At 33.0% G+C, this 17,889-nt stretch overlaps 1 protein-coding gene across 1 annotated transcript; it reads left to right on the forward strand.

Annotated features, from left to right (window-relative positions):
• Positions 1-12,686: 12,686 nt before the first annotated feature.
• Positions 12,687-17,836, forward strand: LOC121255222 (probable methyltransferase PMT15). Its single transcript, XM_041155502.1, has 6 exons — positions 12,687-13,592; positions 15,116-15,326; positions 15,430-15,727; positions 16,253-16,648; positions 17,063-17,140; positions 17,228-17,836. The coding sequence occupies exons 1-6, from the start codon at positions 12,915-12,917 to the stop codon at positions 17,475-17,477; spliced, it is 1,911 nt and encodes a 636-aa protein (XP_041011436.1). The 5' UTR covers positions 12,687-12,914; the 3' UTR covers positions 17,478-17,836.
• The last annotated feature ends 53 nt before the right edge of the window (positions 17,837-17,889 follow it).

A 17,889-nucleotide genomic window follows, 5' to 3' on the forward strand; every position in this document is an offset into this window, starting at 1 on the left:
AAGATTGGAGCTGCTAAGCATACTTCGCATCATATCCAATAATGTTCTGTTTCTTCTTTCTGCTACACCATTCTGGTCCGGTGAACCAGGCATGGTGTATTGGGCAACAATCTCATGCTCTTGAAGAAACTTTGCAAATGGCCCAGGTACTTGTCTATTCTCTGTGTATCTACCATAATATTCTCCACCTCTATATGATCTCATGATTTTAATTTGTTTACCGTATTATTTCTCTACTTCAGCCTTAAAGATTTTAAAAGCATCTAATGTTTCGTTCTTGTTATGAAGTATGTAGAAATACATATATCGTGAGTAATCAACTATAAAAGAGATGAAGTATTTCTGACTATGTGAGTCCATGTCTGGACTATATATATCAGTATGTATGATCTCTAATATGTCTGAACTCCTTTTGGCACCTTTCTTTGACATGTTGGTCTGCTTTCCCTTTATGCAGTCCACACAAGTTTCAAAATCAGTAAAGTCCAGAGTATTAAGTACCCTTTCATTTACTAATCTTTTAATTCTATCTATGAAGATATGACCTAATCTCTTGTGTCATAATTTAGAGGAATCCTCATTAATAATACACATTTTAGTGCCAATGTGAACATACATTGTATCATAAGTGGCATTGTTTTGTCAATTAATGCAATAAAGACCATCAGACAAAGTACCTTTCCCAATACAATCAGATTTATAAAATAAATTGAATGATGAATTTGAAAAATTAAAGGAATATTCAAAAGGTACAAGTCTTGAAACTGAAATCAAGTTTCTAGAGAAACTTGGAACGTAAAAGGTCTTTTCCAACTTTAAAACAAAACCACTAGATAAAATTAAATAGCAAGTTCCTATAGCTTCCACATGCGAGCCCATCTTGTTTTCTAAAAAGATGCTTTGCTCATTTCCCACTGGCTTCCTTAGATTTTGCAAACCCTGCAAGGAATTCGAAATGTGGATTGTTGATCCAGAATCAATCCACCATGTGTTAATATTGACATTAACCATGTTAGATTCATAACAAACAAATGAGGTTGGATTACCTTTGTCTGCAAGCCATTTCTGAAATTTGGCACATTCCTTATTCATGTGTCCCTTTTTTTTGTAGAAGAAACACCTGGAATCTTTCTTAATACCACATTGGAGAGGTATTTTGCCTTTTCCTTTCTGATTGGCTTGAGATTTGTCATTTCCACGCGTTGCAAGTATTGCACTTTCACCCTGTTCCATCATCAGTCTCACTTTCTCTTGAACACACATGGTCATGAGTTCATTAATTGAATATTTATCCTTATGTGTGTTGTAAGAGATTTTGAAGGGTCCATATTGATGCGGAAGGGTGTTTATGATGTAGTGCACCAGGAAAGACTTCGATATTTTAACCTCGAGTTTCTTCAATTAAGCCACATTGTCCCTCATTTGCATGATGTGCTCACGCACACCTTTCACACTGGTGAGCCTTAGGGATGAGAACTTCATGATTAGGGTGCTTGCTAGTGCCTTATCAGAAGTGACAAATTGTTCATCAATGGCTTTTAGCAAGTCTCGGACCTTTTCATGCTGATCAACTGAACCACGAATACCAGCAGAAATTCTAGTTTTAATGAACATCATGCTGAGGCGATTAGATTGCTCCCATCGCTCATAAAGCGCGATGTTCGTTGCAGTGCTGGTATCAGTTACTTCTGGTGGTTCGTCTTTCCTAAGAGTATAATTTATGTCCATCCACCCTAAATGAAGAAAAATTCTCTCCTTCAGACCTTATAGTTATCTCCCTTAAGTTCAGAAATATCATAACGAATATCAAAGAAATTTGCAGGTTGTGCAACTGCATAAAATTATAGATTACATGTTTACGTTAAAACTGAGGCCTAATAAAAAATATCATGTTTTACCAATGTAAATCATGCTTAAAAATTGAATCTAATGACATAAAATTGTCTGTGGGCTAAATTTTTAATTCAAGTATATTCAATTAATCTTTATGATAGAATTTTATCAAATTATTTACTTAATTCATAATTCTAAAGGGTATATTATGATTTAATGTATATTCTATCTTAGATTATACTTTTATGATAAAACTATCAAATTATTTACTAAATTCATAATTCATGTGGGTAATTTATGAATAACTTGATATTTTATCCTAATTAATAATATAAATATAATAAAAATTCATGTGGGATAAAATTTATTATATTAAATATAATTAATTACAATTAATGTCTAATATTCTTTATGTGATCCTAATTAATCCTAATATATAACTTTAATTAATTAAAGATGTTGTGGCTATTCTCTAATTAATTAAAATTATATGGATCACTAGACATTAAATAGTATAAGACAACCTTAATATTATGTATTACATAATTTTAACTAATGCTAACATGTTATTATTATGCACAAATATTCTAATAATATAAGCATAAATATTGCATAATCAAAACTATAATATTAACATTTAATATCATGCCGTTAACAATATACTCATCCAAAATTGCGTGTATTAATATAGAGCAAAATTAATCAATTCATGCAAACTAAATATGAGCATAATAAATAAATTTGCACAACAATTATCTCCAAATTGTATATAATTAAATTAAATAAAAATTATAAGCACAAAGGGCGTAGGCACAAAAACCTACTTTTTAGACCATCTATAAAGGTGGGGGAAAAAAATTTTATTTTTTTATTTTTTATTTTTAAAAAAACTGACCCATATAAACGACATGTCGTTTTTCCAAAACCGCAAAACGACGTATCGTTTTCCTCTTGGTTTAAAAGAATAACACGTCAACTAAACGACATGTCGTTTTGTTAAACTTATAAACGACGTGTCGTTTTATCGTTATACATAATGAACTTTGGTTCAACTAAACGACATGTCATTTTCAACAAAACTGAAAACTACATGTCGTTTATCTCATACTTGATAAATGGCTACGAACTAAATGACATGTCGTTTTCACCAAACCCAAAACGATGTGTCGTTTGGTAATATTGAATGGACAACTTCCCCCCTTAAACGACATGTCGTTTTCAATAAGGCTAAAAACTACATGTCGTTTTCGTCGTCTTCAACCTCCCGACAATTGCGCAGATCACGATTTTGGGACCATTTTTTACGTCAAAAATCATGTTTTTAAGCATAAAAGTTTAGAAAAAACTATTTCCACATGATTATTAAACTTCTTTCGAATAAAAAAATCTAAAAATCAAAACTTAATTATTTTTTTTTTAAGAATCGGCCAAAAGTAGAGATGAATAGAGCATTTCTTCAAACACTAAGGCAGAGTTAAAACGGGGCTCTGATATCAAATGAAAGCTTTATAACAATTCTATAATTTGAAATAACACTTTTTAAACAAGAATCGATAGGTTTTAATGTCAAGAACAGTACCTCCAGCCATTGATGTTCTTCACTGATTTGCTGCGTTTCTCACTGGTGTTTGGCACTTCCAAACTCTACTCCACTCTATTTAGATAGTGTAAGACTGAAGGGAATTGAGTGAGTGAGTCTGGGGACTAAACACAGTATTTATAGCCGAAGCCTCCATCAATTTTCGGTGCTACGTGTCCCACATGCTCAGTTTTTCATGGAATCAGTTTCAACGCTGTATGAACGTGATGAATAAGTCAGAGTGGACCACTTCAAGGACTCCTAAACTCAAGGAAGCGAGAGACTTGTTCTCACGAACGGCCTCCGTGAGAAACGGTCAACATATGGGTGATTCTAGCTCTAATGAAGAGTTGGTATTTCTGGTGAAGAAAATGGATGATTTTTTTAGGTTGATTTTTTGTCCCAACCAATCCTGATATTTATCCAAATTTTGCAGATATTACTTGAGCACCCATCTCGTTAGCCTTTTCGAAGATGATTAGATAGTCTGCTAATAGTAGATGGGTGATTGAGAGGCTATCTCTATTTAGCTGGATGCCATCAAATTTGCATTGAGCCTCTGATCGAGCTATTAATCTTGGTAAGACCTCCGGACGTATGAAGAGAGAATACGAGATAGGATCACATTGTCTGAGCCCTTTTGAGCCTTGAAAAATTCTCTTAGGGATTCATTGATGAGGAGAGAAAATGATGTTATTGTGACACATTCTTTTATCAGATTGATCCAATTATTGCTAAACCCCAAAACCTATATCATTGTGAACAGAAAATCCCACTCTATATAATCAAATGCCTTTTCCATATCAATCTTTATGGTCATTTGTTCTCTTTTCTCGGATTTTCCCTTCAGGTGGTGAAATAGCTCATGAGCTACTATTGTGTTTTCTTTTATGTTGCGTCTGGGAATGAGAGCACTTTGAAGAGGGGATATGATTCGGTGGAGAATGGTTTTAAGTCTATTGGCCAGGATTTTCGTAATGATTTTGCAGATGACATTCGTTAGACTGATTAGACGATAGTGATGAGGGGAGCTTGGTTTGGGGATTTTTGGGATGAGAGCATTATTTGTATGGGTCATCTACTTTAGTAGTTTACCATTTTGGAAGAAGCTTTGGATTGCCATGATGACTTTCTTTTTTATAATAACCCAATAATGTCTATAGAAAATGGCAGTCATTCCATTTGGTCCCGAGACTTTTTAGTATGGAATTTGTTTTAGGGCCTCAAGAATTTCTACTTCACTGGGCATTGCACTAAGAAAAGTATTATCCTCATCCGTGATCTTCTTTTCAAAGAGATTCTCAAGCTGGCTTTGAATTGTTGGGTTTGAGAATGCATATATGAATTGAAAATGATTTATGAAAGAAGATTCAATGATATATGGGTCCATTGACCAATTACTTGGGCCCAATTTGATGGAGTCGAATGTATTGCTACACCTTCATATGGTTGTTGACAAATGATAAACTTTTGTATTGAGATCCGAGGAGGTTAGCCATGAAATTCTGGATTTTTGGCACCATAGACTTTCTTCATTCTTCATTTGTTTCTGGAGGTCATATTAGAGCTGTTCTAGAAGGATGGATCATTGCACTATATTTCAAGAAGCTCATTTTCTATTTTTTGGGATGTTGGCTTGGATCTTCCCAAAGTGGACTCGATTCCGGTGTTTGAGAGCTTCTTTTGTGGCCTTGATTTTTCTACAGAGTATGTATGCGGGGTTCCATGCTTCTTGTATGATTATTTGGCTGAGTGGTTCATGGATACAGAATTCTTCAAATTTAAAAGAAAATACCCGGCTCTGGCGCATTGTAGTATTTAAGATCAATAGGTGGTGATCTGATGCCGAAGATGAAAGATGTTGCAAATTGGTATATGGGAATAATAGCCTCCGTTGTTGGTTTGTGATGCCCCGAATTAGTCTCTTGTATCAATACTCTACCCTGCCTATTATTGGTCCATGTAAAGGATGGGCTTGTGAATCCAAGGTCAATTAGGCAATTTTTTCCATTAAGTTCCTCAGACCCCCAGCAGAAGTAGATGTGAAAGGGCGCCCCCTATTTTTTCATGTTGGTTTAGTAGGTCATTAGAATCTCCTATACAACACCATGGTCCCGAGATAGCTTTATATGTCGAGTGCAGCATATTCCATTAAGCAGGAGCGTAAACAAAAGTTACAGGCCAAGGTTGATATGCATGATCAGAGTATATCAAAATAGATACAATATCCATATTAATATTGACTGGTTCAATATCTACACCCAAATGCCATAGTAACAAAAGGCCTCCATTGTTTCTTGAGGCTGGAAAAATTACAAAAAGATGGAAATCCAGGCTATTTTATAAGTACGTTCTGCAGGTACCATGGTTTCTGACAAAAAGATAATATCCATATTATGTTTTCTAATATTGGCCTTGAGAGATCAAGATGCTTTAGGTTGAACGAGTCCCCTGCAATTCCAAACTATTGTCCTCATTGAGCTTTTGGAGGCATGTTAGAGCTTGCCTCTTCAGCGTTTTTGGATTTCTCAAATATTGTTGAATGTGATCTGAGGTAAGGGAGGGATCTATGATGCTCCTTTTATTTTTTGTTTTTTTTTTCGTAGAGCCAGCTTGCATTTCCAAGTGCATGAGAGCCAACGTAGAGTCATCAGTGATGGGTTGGGTTAATCTTCTGAGGATATGTTGGTCACACTAGTGGGTGGGTTTGCTTGTGTCTTTTTATTTCGCGGCTGGGGTTTCTTAAGTAAAGGGGGGGAGCTTAGCCTTTTGGTGTTTCTTTCTGCACTGAGGATGAGAATGTGCCCTTTGAAGTTCCAAGGGGTCTGGTTGAGAGTCTTGTTTTTATCTTGGAGAGACTGGAAGGTGAATAAAAACAAGTTTGCTCCTAAGTCTTCAATCTGTAACTTTTGAATGAAATTCCATACTGTCTTGATACTTGCATAAATAGAAAATCTGTTATCTCATCATTTCCTAGTTTTCACATATCTCTAGCTAATTGGCATCTCCTGTTTTGTTAGCACACATCTTCTAAACATAAATATTATTTTTAATCTTAAATTTTGTCATCTTTGGTTAACCCAATTGATTGTAAAAATATAAAATAAATAATAAGATCTAGCTCTTGATCTCATCAAATTAAGTTTTTGGAACAAACAATGATTTTATATAGTATCAGAACAGAGGTACTGAATTCGAAAACTGACTCTACATTTCATTAAATAAATATTTCAAGTGTTTGGCTCATTTATTGAGCGGAAGTATTAATGATATAATTAAATCTACATCTTTTAATTAGTTTAAGCATTTGGAATAAATAGTAATTTCATACTAATATGTCATACTCTTAATATATTTTTCTGTTTCTTCGACCTAACAATTGTCGTGTGAGCCATACCGTTTCTTATAATCTTCTCATGCCAAAACAACCAAAGGGATCGCTCCTAGATCAGAATATATTTTCCCAATGTTCATGAATATGGCACACAATGAAGCTTACAAAGCATGTGAGTTGGTGAGAACAGATCATCTCACCTGCCTAACAATCTGTATATTCCTTTCTAGCAACACATGCACGTTCCCATTCTAGAGAAAAGCACATTATTTCAACAAATTAGAAGTATCCATGGCCGTCCCCATCATGGTCCCCATTCTAATTTCACACTGAAGTTTGTGTAGCACTTTTACACCCCCCACCCTTCCAAATTGTCAAAAATCCTTATCAAGAAAAGTATATTTCTTTCCTTTGTACAAGTACTTTCTAGAAATGATTTTGTTCGTCTTTTTTGGTGTGGACATCACTTGCTCTTGGGGGCTAAATTACTAGTGAAAAACATATGGTTAATAATGTGTAATTAAATTAAGAGTAATGCTATATACAGTCGTGGAATACACAAACGCCGCATAATCGTTTTGAAAAATAGTGAGATTTACTATTAAAAAATTATTTTTTCACGTAAGTCTCATATTTCTTCAATTTTTTTCTAAGTGATTGCGCAGCGCTTTCACACTCACGACTGCACATTGAAATAATTATACACATTTGCTCCTAATCTTATCATCCTACTCATCACTAGATGATTAATAACATGTGCAATTAATTCATTGTTTTTCTATCTTCATCTTTTAGCCCTTTTTTTTTCAAAAATTGAAGAATAACGATATACACACACAAGTCTCAAATATATAAATCTTATACAATAATCTACTTTTTTTTTACAAAAAATTTGTACAAATTTTATACAATTAAAAATTATCTCTAACATTACTCAAAACTGAAAAATTAGTTAAAATAGCAAAGATAAGATTATAACCTTTGGGTTTAAAAAAAGAAGACTTTTCTAGCCTATAGAACAGTAAAGGTGAAAAAGCACCTGTACACGTATAGCACTTGGAGCTTGGGAGACTATAAAGATGACAACTCTTTTTTGGTTTTTCGTCAGGTTGACATCATGTGCCGAGGCCACGTAGAAAAACAAGGTAAACCATAAATGAAGTTTGAGATCAGACCATGTGGGGAGCACGGTCCCCCAAACTCCTAACACCCAATCCATTTTGTGTATATAATTCAAGAAGTAATATTAATATTAATTCTTTACCTAGTTTGTTTTTACAAATCAGATTAAATGAGATAAAAATTAAAAATTAAATAAAATATTATTAAAATATATTTTTTTAATATTATTTTTATTTTAAAATTTAAAAAAATTAAATTGTTTATTATATTTTATGTGTAAATTTAAAAAATTATAATAATTAGATAAAATAAGATAAAATGAGATAAAAAATTTAATAAAAGTGAACAAGACTTTAAAATAAATTATGAGGTCCTGCAATTCATTAAAATTTTTATCATCATAAAATTATTAATTTATTAGTACTTACGTTGAATTTAAAATAGTAAAATATTTTATAAATGAATTATTTTCGCCTTATTTACAATATAAATATCTGATTATTTTTCTTGCAGCTGAATTGCTTTTCTTTGATCATAATACAATGAGGGTAAAGATGGTAGATGAACTAAGGTCTCGTTTTTTTTCAGGAAACATCTCATCTTACCTTATTATTATAATTTTTTTAAATCTCTACACAAAATAAAATAAACAATTCAATTTTTTTAAATTTTAAAATAAAAATAATATTAAAAAATATATTCTAATAATATTTTATTTAACTTTTTAATTTTAATTTTAACTCATCTCAATTTATTTCATCTTATCTCTAAAATCAAACGAATCCTTAAAAGTAAAAGACACGTTCTCAATTTGAACTTTTGAAGTGACGAATAAGGAGAAAGATGTGATGAGGCCCGAGGGTGGTCGCCACGCGCTAAAGCGCTTGGCGGTGGCATGTATCTACTTTTCAATACAGTGATTACGTTATAATTTTAAGTAAAGGCAAAATCTGCTTAGAATCTTGTGTCGTGGTTGGAATAATCAAGTGTTTTCCTTTTCTTTCCTTGATCTCTCATTTTACTCAGTCAAAAATGGCTTCCCTTATATTCTCATAAATATTTTCACAATTATTACCTATAAACATCAATTTTACGCAATAAAAACTTTACATATTTACGCAATAAAAATCAATATCTTTTGTTTTTCACTCTAACAGTAGAAAAGTTACATCCGTCACTATTTATTTTCATATTTTATATTTATAATTTTTTTTATAAAATATTAAAATATTTTTCATAAAATATAAAATATCGAATAATAAATAATAACTGATGAAAAGAATTTTAACATAAAAACACCAACACAACATTTAAAAAAAAAATAACATATAAGATAACTTCAATTGTTTCCTAACAAATTTATGGCAAAATGATGAACTTGATTTTATTGATCGTAGCAGTAAGCACACAGCATAAATCAATTAGACTTGACTTGTAAACAAATCACAAAGAACTTACTTTTTTTTTATTTTAACTCAAACTCAAACTAACAAATTAAATAATTGAAGCTAACAAACAATGCATAATAATTAAAGTTAGTTAACAACTTAAGTTAGATGGAGAAACTTGACCCTCTGATACCACAAGCATATTATATAATTAATATATTTATAATTAAACAAACTTTGGGAAAAAAAAAAAGTAAGCAAAAAATATATATATAAATAAATAAAGCTTGGAGTCAAAGCACAACAATTTTTAGTTTTATATATATATATATATATATATATATATATTAAAAAAAAAAAAAAAAGGGACCAACGGCAACCTTATCCTCCTAACTAAACCGGGCCCGCAATCAACCAAAATGAAACCGCCACCAGTTCCAAGCTACCCCATATGCTGCAATTCTGCGTATCATCAAATCAAGAAAACTCTACCCGCAAGAAACCTTCTTTTTTCTCTTTAATTTATTCCTTTAAAAAAATGCCAAGATTAGGTCTAAATTCACTATTTGGAGTGGCCCTTTTGAATTATAGCTGCAATTTATTTTAATCATATATATTATAACTTCATGCTCTTGTCCCTATATTTGTGTACACATCCCCTCCTAGATACTTCTTCTTCTTCTACTCTTTCATGTCAATGGTGGAAGATTGCTAATTAATATCACAAGCTTTTAAAAAAAAAAAGGCACTTATTTATCAAAAAAATCAAACATTGCTAGCTAGGGAAATTATTTTCTTGGTGTGTATATATATATATATATATATAAATTCATATTTATGTTGGTGTCTAAGATTCTTACGATCGTATCCTAATAATATAATATTATGGTAATATTTGTAGATGCTATAAATATTGTAGGATATCATGCTTTTATTCATGTATTAATTCCTATTTAGTTTATGAAAAATTCTTTTTATCAGTTATTATTCACCATATCACACTTTATATCCCATAAAAAAGTTATAAATATAGATGTAAGAATGAATAGTAATTGATGTATAACATTCTTATTAATTTATAAGTCTTATTCATGAAAAATTCTTTTTATCAGTCATTATTCACTATATCACACTTTATATCTTATAAAAAAAGTTATAAATATAAATGTAGAAGTGAATAGTAACTGATGTATAACATTCTTATTAGTTTATAAGTCTCTTTTAATTACAAATTAATCTATAAATTTAAAAATAATAATTTAAAATTTACTAAAAAACAATAATCTTGGATCGAGGAAAATATAGGTAACCTAAAAATTGGTTGAAAAAGTGAATAAAAATTGAGTAAAAAGATTGACAAGATGTTGTAGTTACCCATTGCATTGCATGCAAAAGTATCCTCGCCGCCGCCGCCTCGCCTGATCAGATAGCAGCGACGGGTGGGCCAATCCTTTTTGGAGACCTACATGGGAAACAACAAAACACTTCACTTCACGACGTTGACACATGACACATGCATGGGAAACAAAACGCACCCTAATATACACGTGTGCAACTAAAAATCCAAAAAAAAAGAATATTAATTACCTTTTGATGGAAAATTTAACTTTATTATAAAGAAAAAAATTTTAAAATTTTAGAGGGTTTTATTAGAATTTTTTATTTTTTAGGGTTTTCCACCAAATTTAATTCATTCTTTTGCTAATTTTAAAGATAAGCTCATGTATTCTGATTTTGATGAGTTTTTTTTTTTTTTTCTGGTTTTTTTATGAATTTGGTGAAATTTTATTGAATTCAGAATTTCATGCACTCTCTACTTTATTATATATTATAAAAAGAAGACGTACCATACTACCAATTGAACTGCAAATCAATTAATCCGATAATTTTTTATATAAACATATAATTATAATGTAGTAAAATTAATTATATATTTTCATTAAAAAAACCTAATAAAGTCTTTTACATATATATATATATATATATTTTGTAGACAATTAATATATGGGAAGGAGATCATTCAACCCGGCGGCAAGGATCTCACCCTCATGAAATACGGGTATTGATGGGTAGGCTAAGAATTCGTTTAGATAATGAGATAAGATAAATAAAATATTATTAAAATATTATTTTTTAATATTATTATTATTTTGAGATTTAAAAAAGTTAATTTTTTTATTATATTTTATATAAAAAATTTGAAAATATTGTAATGATGAAATAAGATAGATTAAAAGTATTTTGAGGCCTAAATGTCAGAGGTGGCTAATTAACAGCATTTAATTATTCTTCCTTAACACATCCCTTATAATCAATGAAAAAAAATAATTAAGGATAAGAATCATGCATGTATCTCGTGAAACAACCGTAATTCATGAATTAAGTTGCTGCTTAACTCTTAATACTCATTATAAATAATGCATATTCAATTACCTAATTAATTAAAAAAAACTCACCCAATTTTATTTTTTTATTTAAAAAATAACATTAAATTGGTTTTGGAAGTATATAAAAGATCATCAGAATCTATAGCATAACTATTGCTTTAAAATATCTTCGTTTTTTTTATTATTATTAATCAGAAATAGCTGTATTTTCACCAAAAATGGGTGGTGTCTGTACAGAGAAAGACGTTTAAATTACCAAAACCCAATTCAATCTGTATAAATGCAAACTCATTGATTACTCATGAAAACTACAGACATCGAAGCGTTCAAAGATTAAGACAATTAATTCTTTTTTTTTTTTCCCCCTTTCGTTTTGAAATTTGAATGCTAAAACACCTGCCGACTTGATGATATGAGGACCATATCGTTTGCAATACCAAAACAAATTTCATAAAAATCTGATCCAATACCCAAATAGATTAACCATACAATTTGTACCATTGAAGATATATAATGTTAAAGATAAATGTTATAGCCATAAATAGATATCGAAAAAATAAATTTACATACTAACATGATTTCATATGATACGTTAGATATTGAGTTGCAATTGTATATTTTTTCTTAAATTGAAAGAATAATTAAATCATTTCCATCATAATATCATAACAATCTATCTACTCACAAGCTTATATTTAGAGCAAATTATATAAGCTTACTAAAATATCTTATAAATAGTCTTTATTAAAATGAATAAATATTAAAATTCAATAACAGTACAATAATGATGAAATGGATATTTTAAAAAATAAAAAAAGGAAATTGCATTAATTACAATTTGTGACTTTACATCAATAAATACTGTCTGTATATATATATATATATTAAATATAGTATAAATGTTAACATTAAATATAATGAGATTTAGTTATTATATTTATATTTTGTAAATTAGAAAAAAATTAAATAGACAATACAAAATTAGAAACTTGCAAAGAAAAAACGAGGAGAGATGAAGTACACGTAACAACAGAGAGAGAGAGAGAGAGATCGCGCGCATTGATTCTGACAGAAACACCCGTGGAAGCGCCTCTCCTCTCTTCCTCCTTTTGTCTTTCTTTTCTTCCTCTCTTTCTTTCTATATATTCATCCCCTTCACGAGCCCATGCGCGTCCCCTGCACTGCACTGCACTGCACTGCACACGTATATGTAGTCTCTCTCTCTCTACTGTGGGGATCGATTTCTTCTGCTGGTTGGTTTTCAAATTTCAATGGCTTTCGCAAACCCACTTCACTATTTTTGGGTTTTCAAAACCAAGAGAGCTAACCTCTACTACCTCATATTCGTCGCCATCCTCTGCTCTCTCTGCTACCTTGTAGGAATTTGGTCTCACTCCTCCACCGCCGTCATCCCCTCCTCCTTCTCTGGCGTCTCATGCTCCGACCAGTCCCTTAACTCCACCTTCGTCTCCTCCGTTTCAGTCGTCGCCCTTGACTTCTCGGCCCACCACCAGGCCCCCGACCCCTCTCCTACGGCGGCGCGTGTTAATCACATCCCTCCCTGCGAGGCCAAGTTCTCTGAGTATACCCCGTGCGAGGACGCCGAGAGGTCCTTGAAGTTTGACCGGAATATGCTGGTGTACAGGGAGCGGCACTGCCCGGAGCCCCGCGAGGTGCTCAAGTGCCGAGTCCCAGCGCCCTACGGTTACAAGGTGCCGTTCCGGTGGCCGGAGAGTCGGGACTCGGTGTGGTTTGCTAACGTGCCACACAAGCATTTGACGGTGGAGAAGAAGAACCAGAATTGGGTCAGGTTCCAGCGAGACCGGTTCAGGTTCCCCGGAGGCGGGACAATGTTTCCGAATGGTGCAGATGCCTACATTGATGATATTGGGAAGCTAATTAATCTGAAAGACGGGTCTATAAGGACCGCCATCGATACCGGTTGTGGGGTACAAACAGTTCTCAATTCCCTTAATTTCTTCTTCCTACTTTGTTTCCTTCTTCCTACTTTTCTTGAATGATGGCGGGATGGCCGGAACTTTTACTGTGTGAACCGGCCGGTTCATTATATATAGTTAACTCTGGACCAGCCGGTTCATTGTATATAATTGAAATGGGCATACGAGTCTATAAGGATAGAGGCTGCCATTTGTAGGTGCGGTGGTTGCACTCTATATTTGACTCCATGAACCGTCTGGTGCATGGAGTTCAAAGATTTTTAGCATTTTTTATTTTTAAAATTTGATATTTATTTCTTAATTCATTTATCTTTTTTTTTCTTTTCTTTTCTGAGCTTTTGTGAAATTTGATTCAGAATTGAAAATTGCTTCGGATTTACACTTGAAAATGCAATTGGGTTGGGTTGAATCAATATAATTAAGAGTTTTATTTGTTTCTTTTTGTTCGTTACACTTTTTAAGAAAAATATATTATATGATTTTTTGTCTTTTTCTGATCTCTAAAGTTCTGCATTGTTCATTCCCAAAAAAATTTAATAACATAATAAATGCTTTTAGGGGTACACTTTTTTCTATTTATTTTTTGATAACTCGAGCAAATTTGGTTTCCGAAAAATTCTCTTATCAACTATTATTCATCACTCTACATCTCACGTCTTATGAAAAATACTCCTATACTCTATTAGAAGTACCCCATACCATATCCCACATCTATATGATGTGAGGTGTGAGAGTGAATAATGGTTGATACATAGTAAATCTTTTTGGTTTTCTTCCCTTTCTCACTGCTCACTGTGTGAATTTAGAAAAATTATATATATCTTTTTTTTAAACTTATCTTCTCCCAATAAAAAGACAAATAAAGGAAGCTTAGGACGGCTGTGAAGATAATAAGTTGGTCCACTTTCTTTTTAATAAAAGAAAAATTGGCGGAGGTCCTCATGTAAATTGTAAAAAAAGGGTTTTGGAATTATATGCAGAGGTAGTTTTCAATTTCTTCAAATTGAAGTAAAGTATAATGCATGAAAGGTATGAACTTTCTTGCGTTTTTTGGTTCTTTTTTATTTAAAAGTTTCTTAATTGTTAGAGGAGGTTTTAGTTTTACTCAAATTGCAATGAAGAAACCTTTTTAAAAAAGGTTTATCGAATGCACTTTGTCATTATATCATCTTTATTACTACGTTTTTAAAGCACTAATTAATTCTTTAAAAGAGTGCAGGCGAGGAAGCAAAACATTAGCTTGGATCAATCTTCCCATAATCATGGCACTTTGTAACTACTCCATTCACACTTTCTTAACTCGCAAGTTATTTACAGGTCTAGGAAGTTTTAGTTTAGGCACGTTATCTACACTGTTGGGTGGTTTCATCTGCATCTTAAGTTTTTTTTTTTTTTTTAAAAATACTTAAATTCGCACCCAAAACAATAAAAGTAGAATTCAAGCTGATCAGTGTTATGAAAAGTGTGGATATTTGACAAATGTTTTCTGATTTTGGTCTTGAAAATATATTCAGGTTGCAAGTTGGGGAGCATACCTTCTTTCTCGTAACATTCTTGCAGTGTCATTTGCACCAAGAGACACCCATGAAGCTCAGGTCCAATTTGCTCTTGAACGAGGAGTTCCGGCATTGATCGGAGTTCTTGCTTCGATTAGGCTTCCTTACCCTTCAAGAGCCTTTGACATGGCTCACTGCTCACGTTGTCTCATTCCTTGGGGCCAGTATGGTAATCCCAAGCTCCATTTCTACTTCTCCCTATAGAATTTTGTTGTACTTATCATATTCAATTTTTTTTCTGAACTTGTATATTGCTTATAATGGGTGTGTAGATGGGCATTATTTGATTGAAGTGGATCGAGTTCTTCGTCCTGGTGGGTACTGGATCTTGTCTGGGCCACCAATAAACTGGCAGAATCACTGGAGAGGTTGGGAAAGAACTCCTGAAGATCTCAAGGCAGAACAGACAGGAATTGAGAATGTTGCTAGGAGCCTATGCTGGAAAAAAATAAAGCAGAAGAATGACATTGCTATTTGGCAGAAGCCAACTAACCATGTTCACTGCAAGATGAACAGGAAGGTTTTCAAGTTTCCACAGTTTTGTCCGGCACAGGATCCAGACAAAGCATGGTAATGCAGCTTTCAATTTCAATAAGCTACACTTTTTGTAGTCTTTTTTTAAATCAAATTGATGTTTTCTTTCCGACATTGTTCGTTTGAGTTTTCGAATAAATTTAAAGATTGACTTCTAGTCATGGATATATTAGTAGTTATTGCCTATACTTTTGACCTTTTCTTTTTGTGGGAGCTCCCAGCAAACGGCCTAAGAAAATTCTTCTCACTGCCAAAAAAGACTTTATCAGTGATACCAAAACCATAGTGTGTGGTAAAGGCTATGGGAATTAGATGTCATTGTTAGTTAAATGTTTCTTTTTCCTCCCTGAAATTCAAACTTTTGTCAGTTACTCTATCCAATCATTGAAGCTTTTGTTTTATTGGATCCTTTCTTCTGCCTTGTCTTTTACTCCATGTTGTGTTTGGTTGCTTGAAAGATATATTTTATTTTAAATATTTTTTAATGCATTTGATGGAGCATCTATTTAAATTTTTTTAATCTCTGTTCTAACAGTATTCTATCTTTCACTTCTTTTGCAGGTACACTAAAATGGAGAACTGTATAACCCCATTGCCTAACGTTTCCAACATTAAACAAGTGGCAGGTGGGGAATTAGCAAACTGGCCAGAGAGGTTGACTTCAATTCCACCGAGGATTAGAAGAGGAACTTTGAAGGGAATTACAGCTGAAACTTTCACAGAAAATACAGAGTTATGGAGAAAGAGAGTAGCATATTACAAGACCATAGACCATCAACTAGGAGAGCGCGGGAGGTATCGTAATTTGCTGGATATGAATTCCTACTTGGGAGGATTTTCAGCTGCATTAGTAGTTAATGATCCTGTGTGGGTTATGAACGTTGTCCCGGTCGAGGCTGATGTCAACACACTTGGAGTTGTCTATGAACGAGGATTGATTGGAACATATCAAAATTGGTATGCTTTTACTCTCTTCATTTACTAATTTCTTATACAGTGGTTCAGTCAATTGGCAAATATCAGTTGGTCTGGCCTTTCTTTTGCTCCCCAATGGTCACCAGTTCAAGTCCCTTTAGTGCTACTGGAGGTTTACCTGATCAATAACTTCAGGGCTCCATGGGATTAGTTGAGGTGCGCGTAAGCTGGCCCAGACACCCACAGTTATCTAAAAATAAAAATAAAAATATCAAAAGAAGTTTCTGAGAAGAAAGTGACTTCGATTGTGTTTTTTTTTTTTTTTTGCTTTGCTAAAGACAAAAAAAGTTGTTCCTCGTTTGGCACGCTATTGGCATTACCTAATTTATAACTAAAAGTTTGCCGTTCAATCAGTAGTTTTCAAAGGTTGCTAGTAATTTGTCTCCCTCCTGTTAGGTGTGAGGCCATGTCAACTTACCCTCGAACTTACGACTTCATCCATGCTGATTCTGTTTTTAGCCTCTACAAGGACAGGTATTCCTCAGTTTTGTAGTATTTGTCTTGGTTACTAGACCCTGAACATAATTTTGTTTCTCTAATCCTGAATCAATTGTGCTACAGATGTGATATGGAAGATATCTTGCTTGAAATGGATCGGATTTTACGGCCAGAAGGGAGTGCGATTTTCCGGGACGATGTAGACTACTTGGTGAAAATCAAGAGCATCTTAGATGCAATGCAATGGGATAGCAGAATTGTAGACCATGAAAATGGACCTCTGGAAAGAGAGAAGATTTTGATGGCAGTAAAGCAGTATTGGACAGCTCCAGCCCCTGACCAAAATCAACAGGGAACCATAAGCGCTTCATGAATAATATGACTTCAATTTTCTTTACATTTTTCTGTTAATAATTTTCATCAGAAGCTGATTCTTTGGCACCCATTAGGGAAAGTACATGTATTCACATGCAGGAGCATACAGAAATTAAGCCTTGGAGGCGAGCTCAATATTCTCCAAGACTTTGAAAGAGGGAGGACAAGATTGTCTCAGAGAGTTCTAAAGACGAGAGGTGGAAGATTTTGGAGAATTTGAGTTGCTTCCCCAAAAATTTGGACTGGTCTACTTTTACGCTCTGAATATAAGTCAATTGATTTTGCAAATGGCATGTAAATTCACCCAACAGACAAACGTTACATCATTATTATCATATGGAACACTCCGTTTAGCCTCGATCTATTTTTTATATATATATTTTTTAAGTTGGGTTACTAACGGAGTGGAT

This window comes from Juglans microcarpa x Juglans regia, chromosome 1D, assembly GCF_004785595.1.
Source record: "Juglans microcarpa x Juglans regia isolate MS1-56 chromosome 1D, Jm3101_v1.0, whole genome shotgun sequence".
NCBI lineage: Eukaryota > Viridiplantae > Streptophyta > Magnoliopsida > Fagales > Juglandaceae > Juglans > Juglans microcarpa x Juglans regia.

What these genes read in the sequence shown, in the direction of transcription:
- LOC121255222 (XM_041155502.1), top strand. Translation starts at nt 12,915, where the DNA reads ATGGCTTTCGCAAACCCACTTCACTATTTTTGGGTTTTCAAAACCAAG. An exon ending in ATTGGAACATATCAAAATTG is followed by an intron (nt 16,649 to 17,062) that starts GTATGCTTTTAC and finishes CCCTCCTGTTAG; the next exon opens with GTGTGAGGCCATGTCAACTT. An exon ending in TTTAGCCTCTACAAGGACAG is followed by an intron (nt 17,141 to 17,227) that starts GTATTCCTCAGT and finishes ATTGTGCTACAG; the next exon opens with ATGTGATATGGAAGATATCT.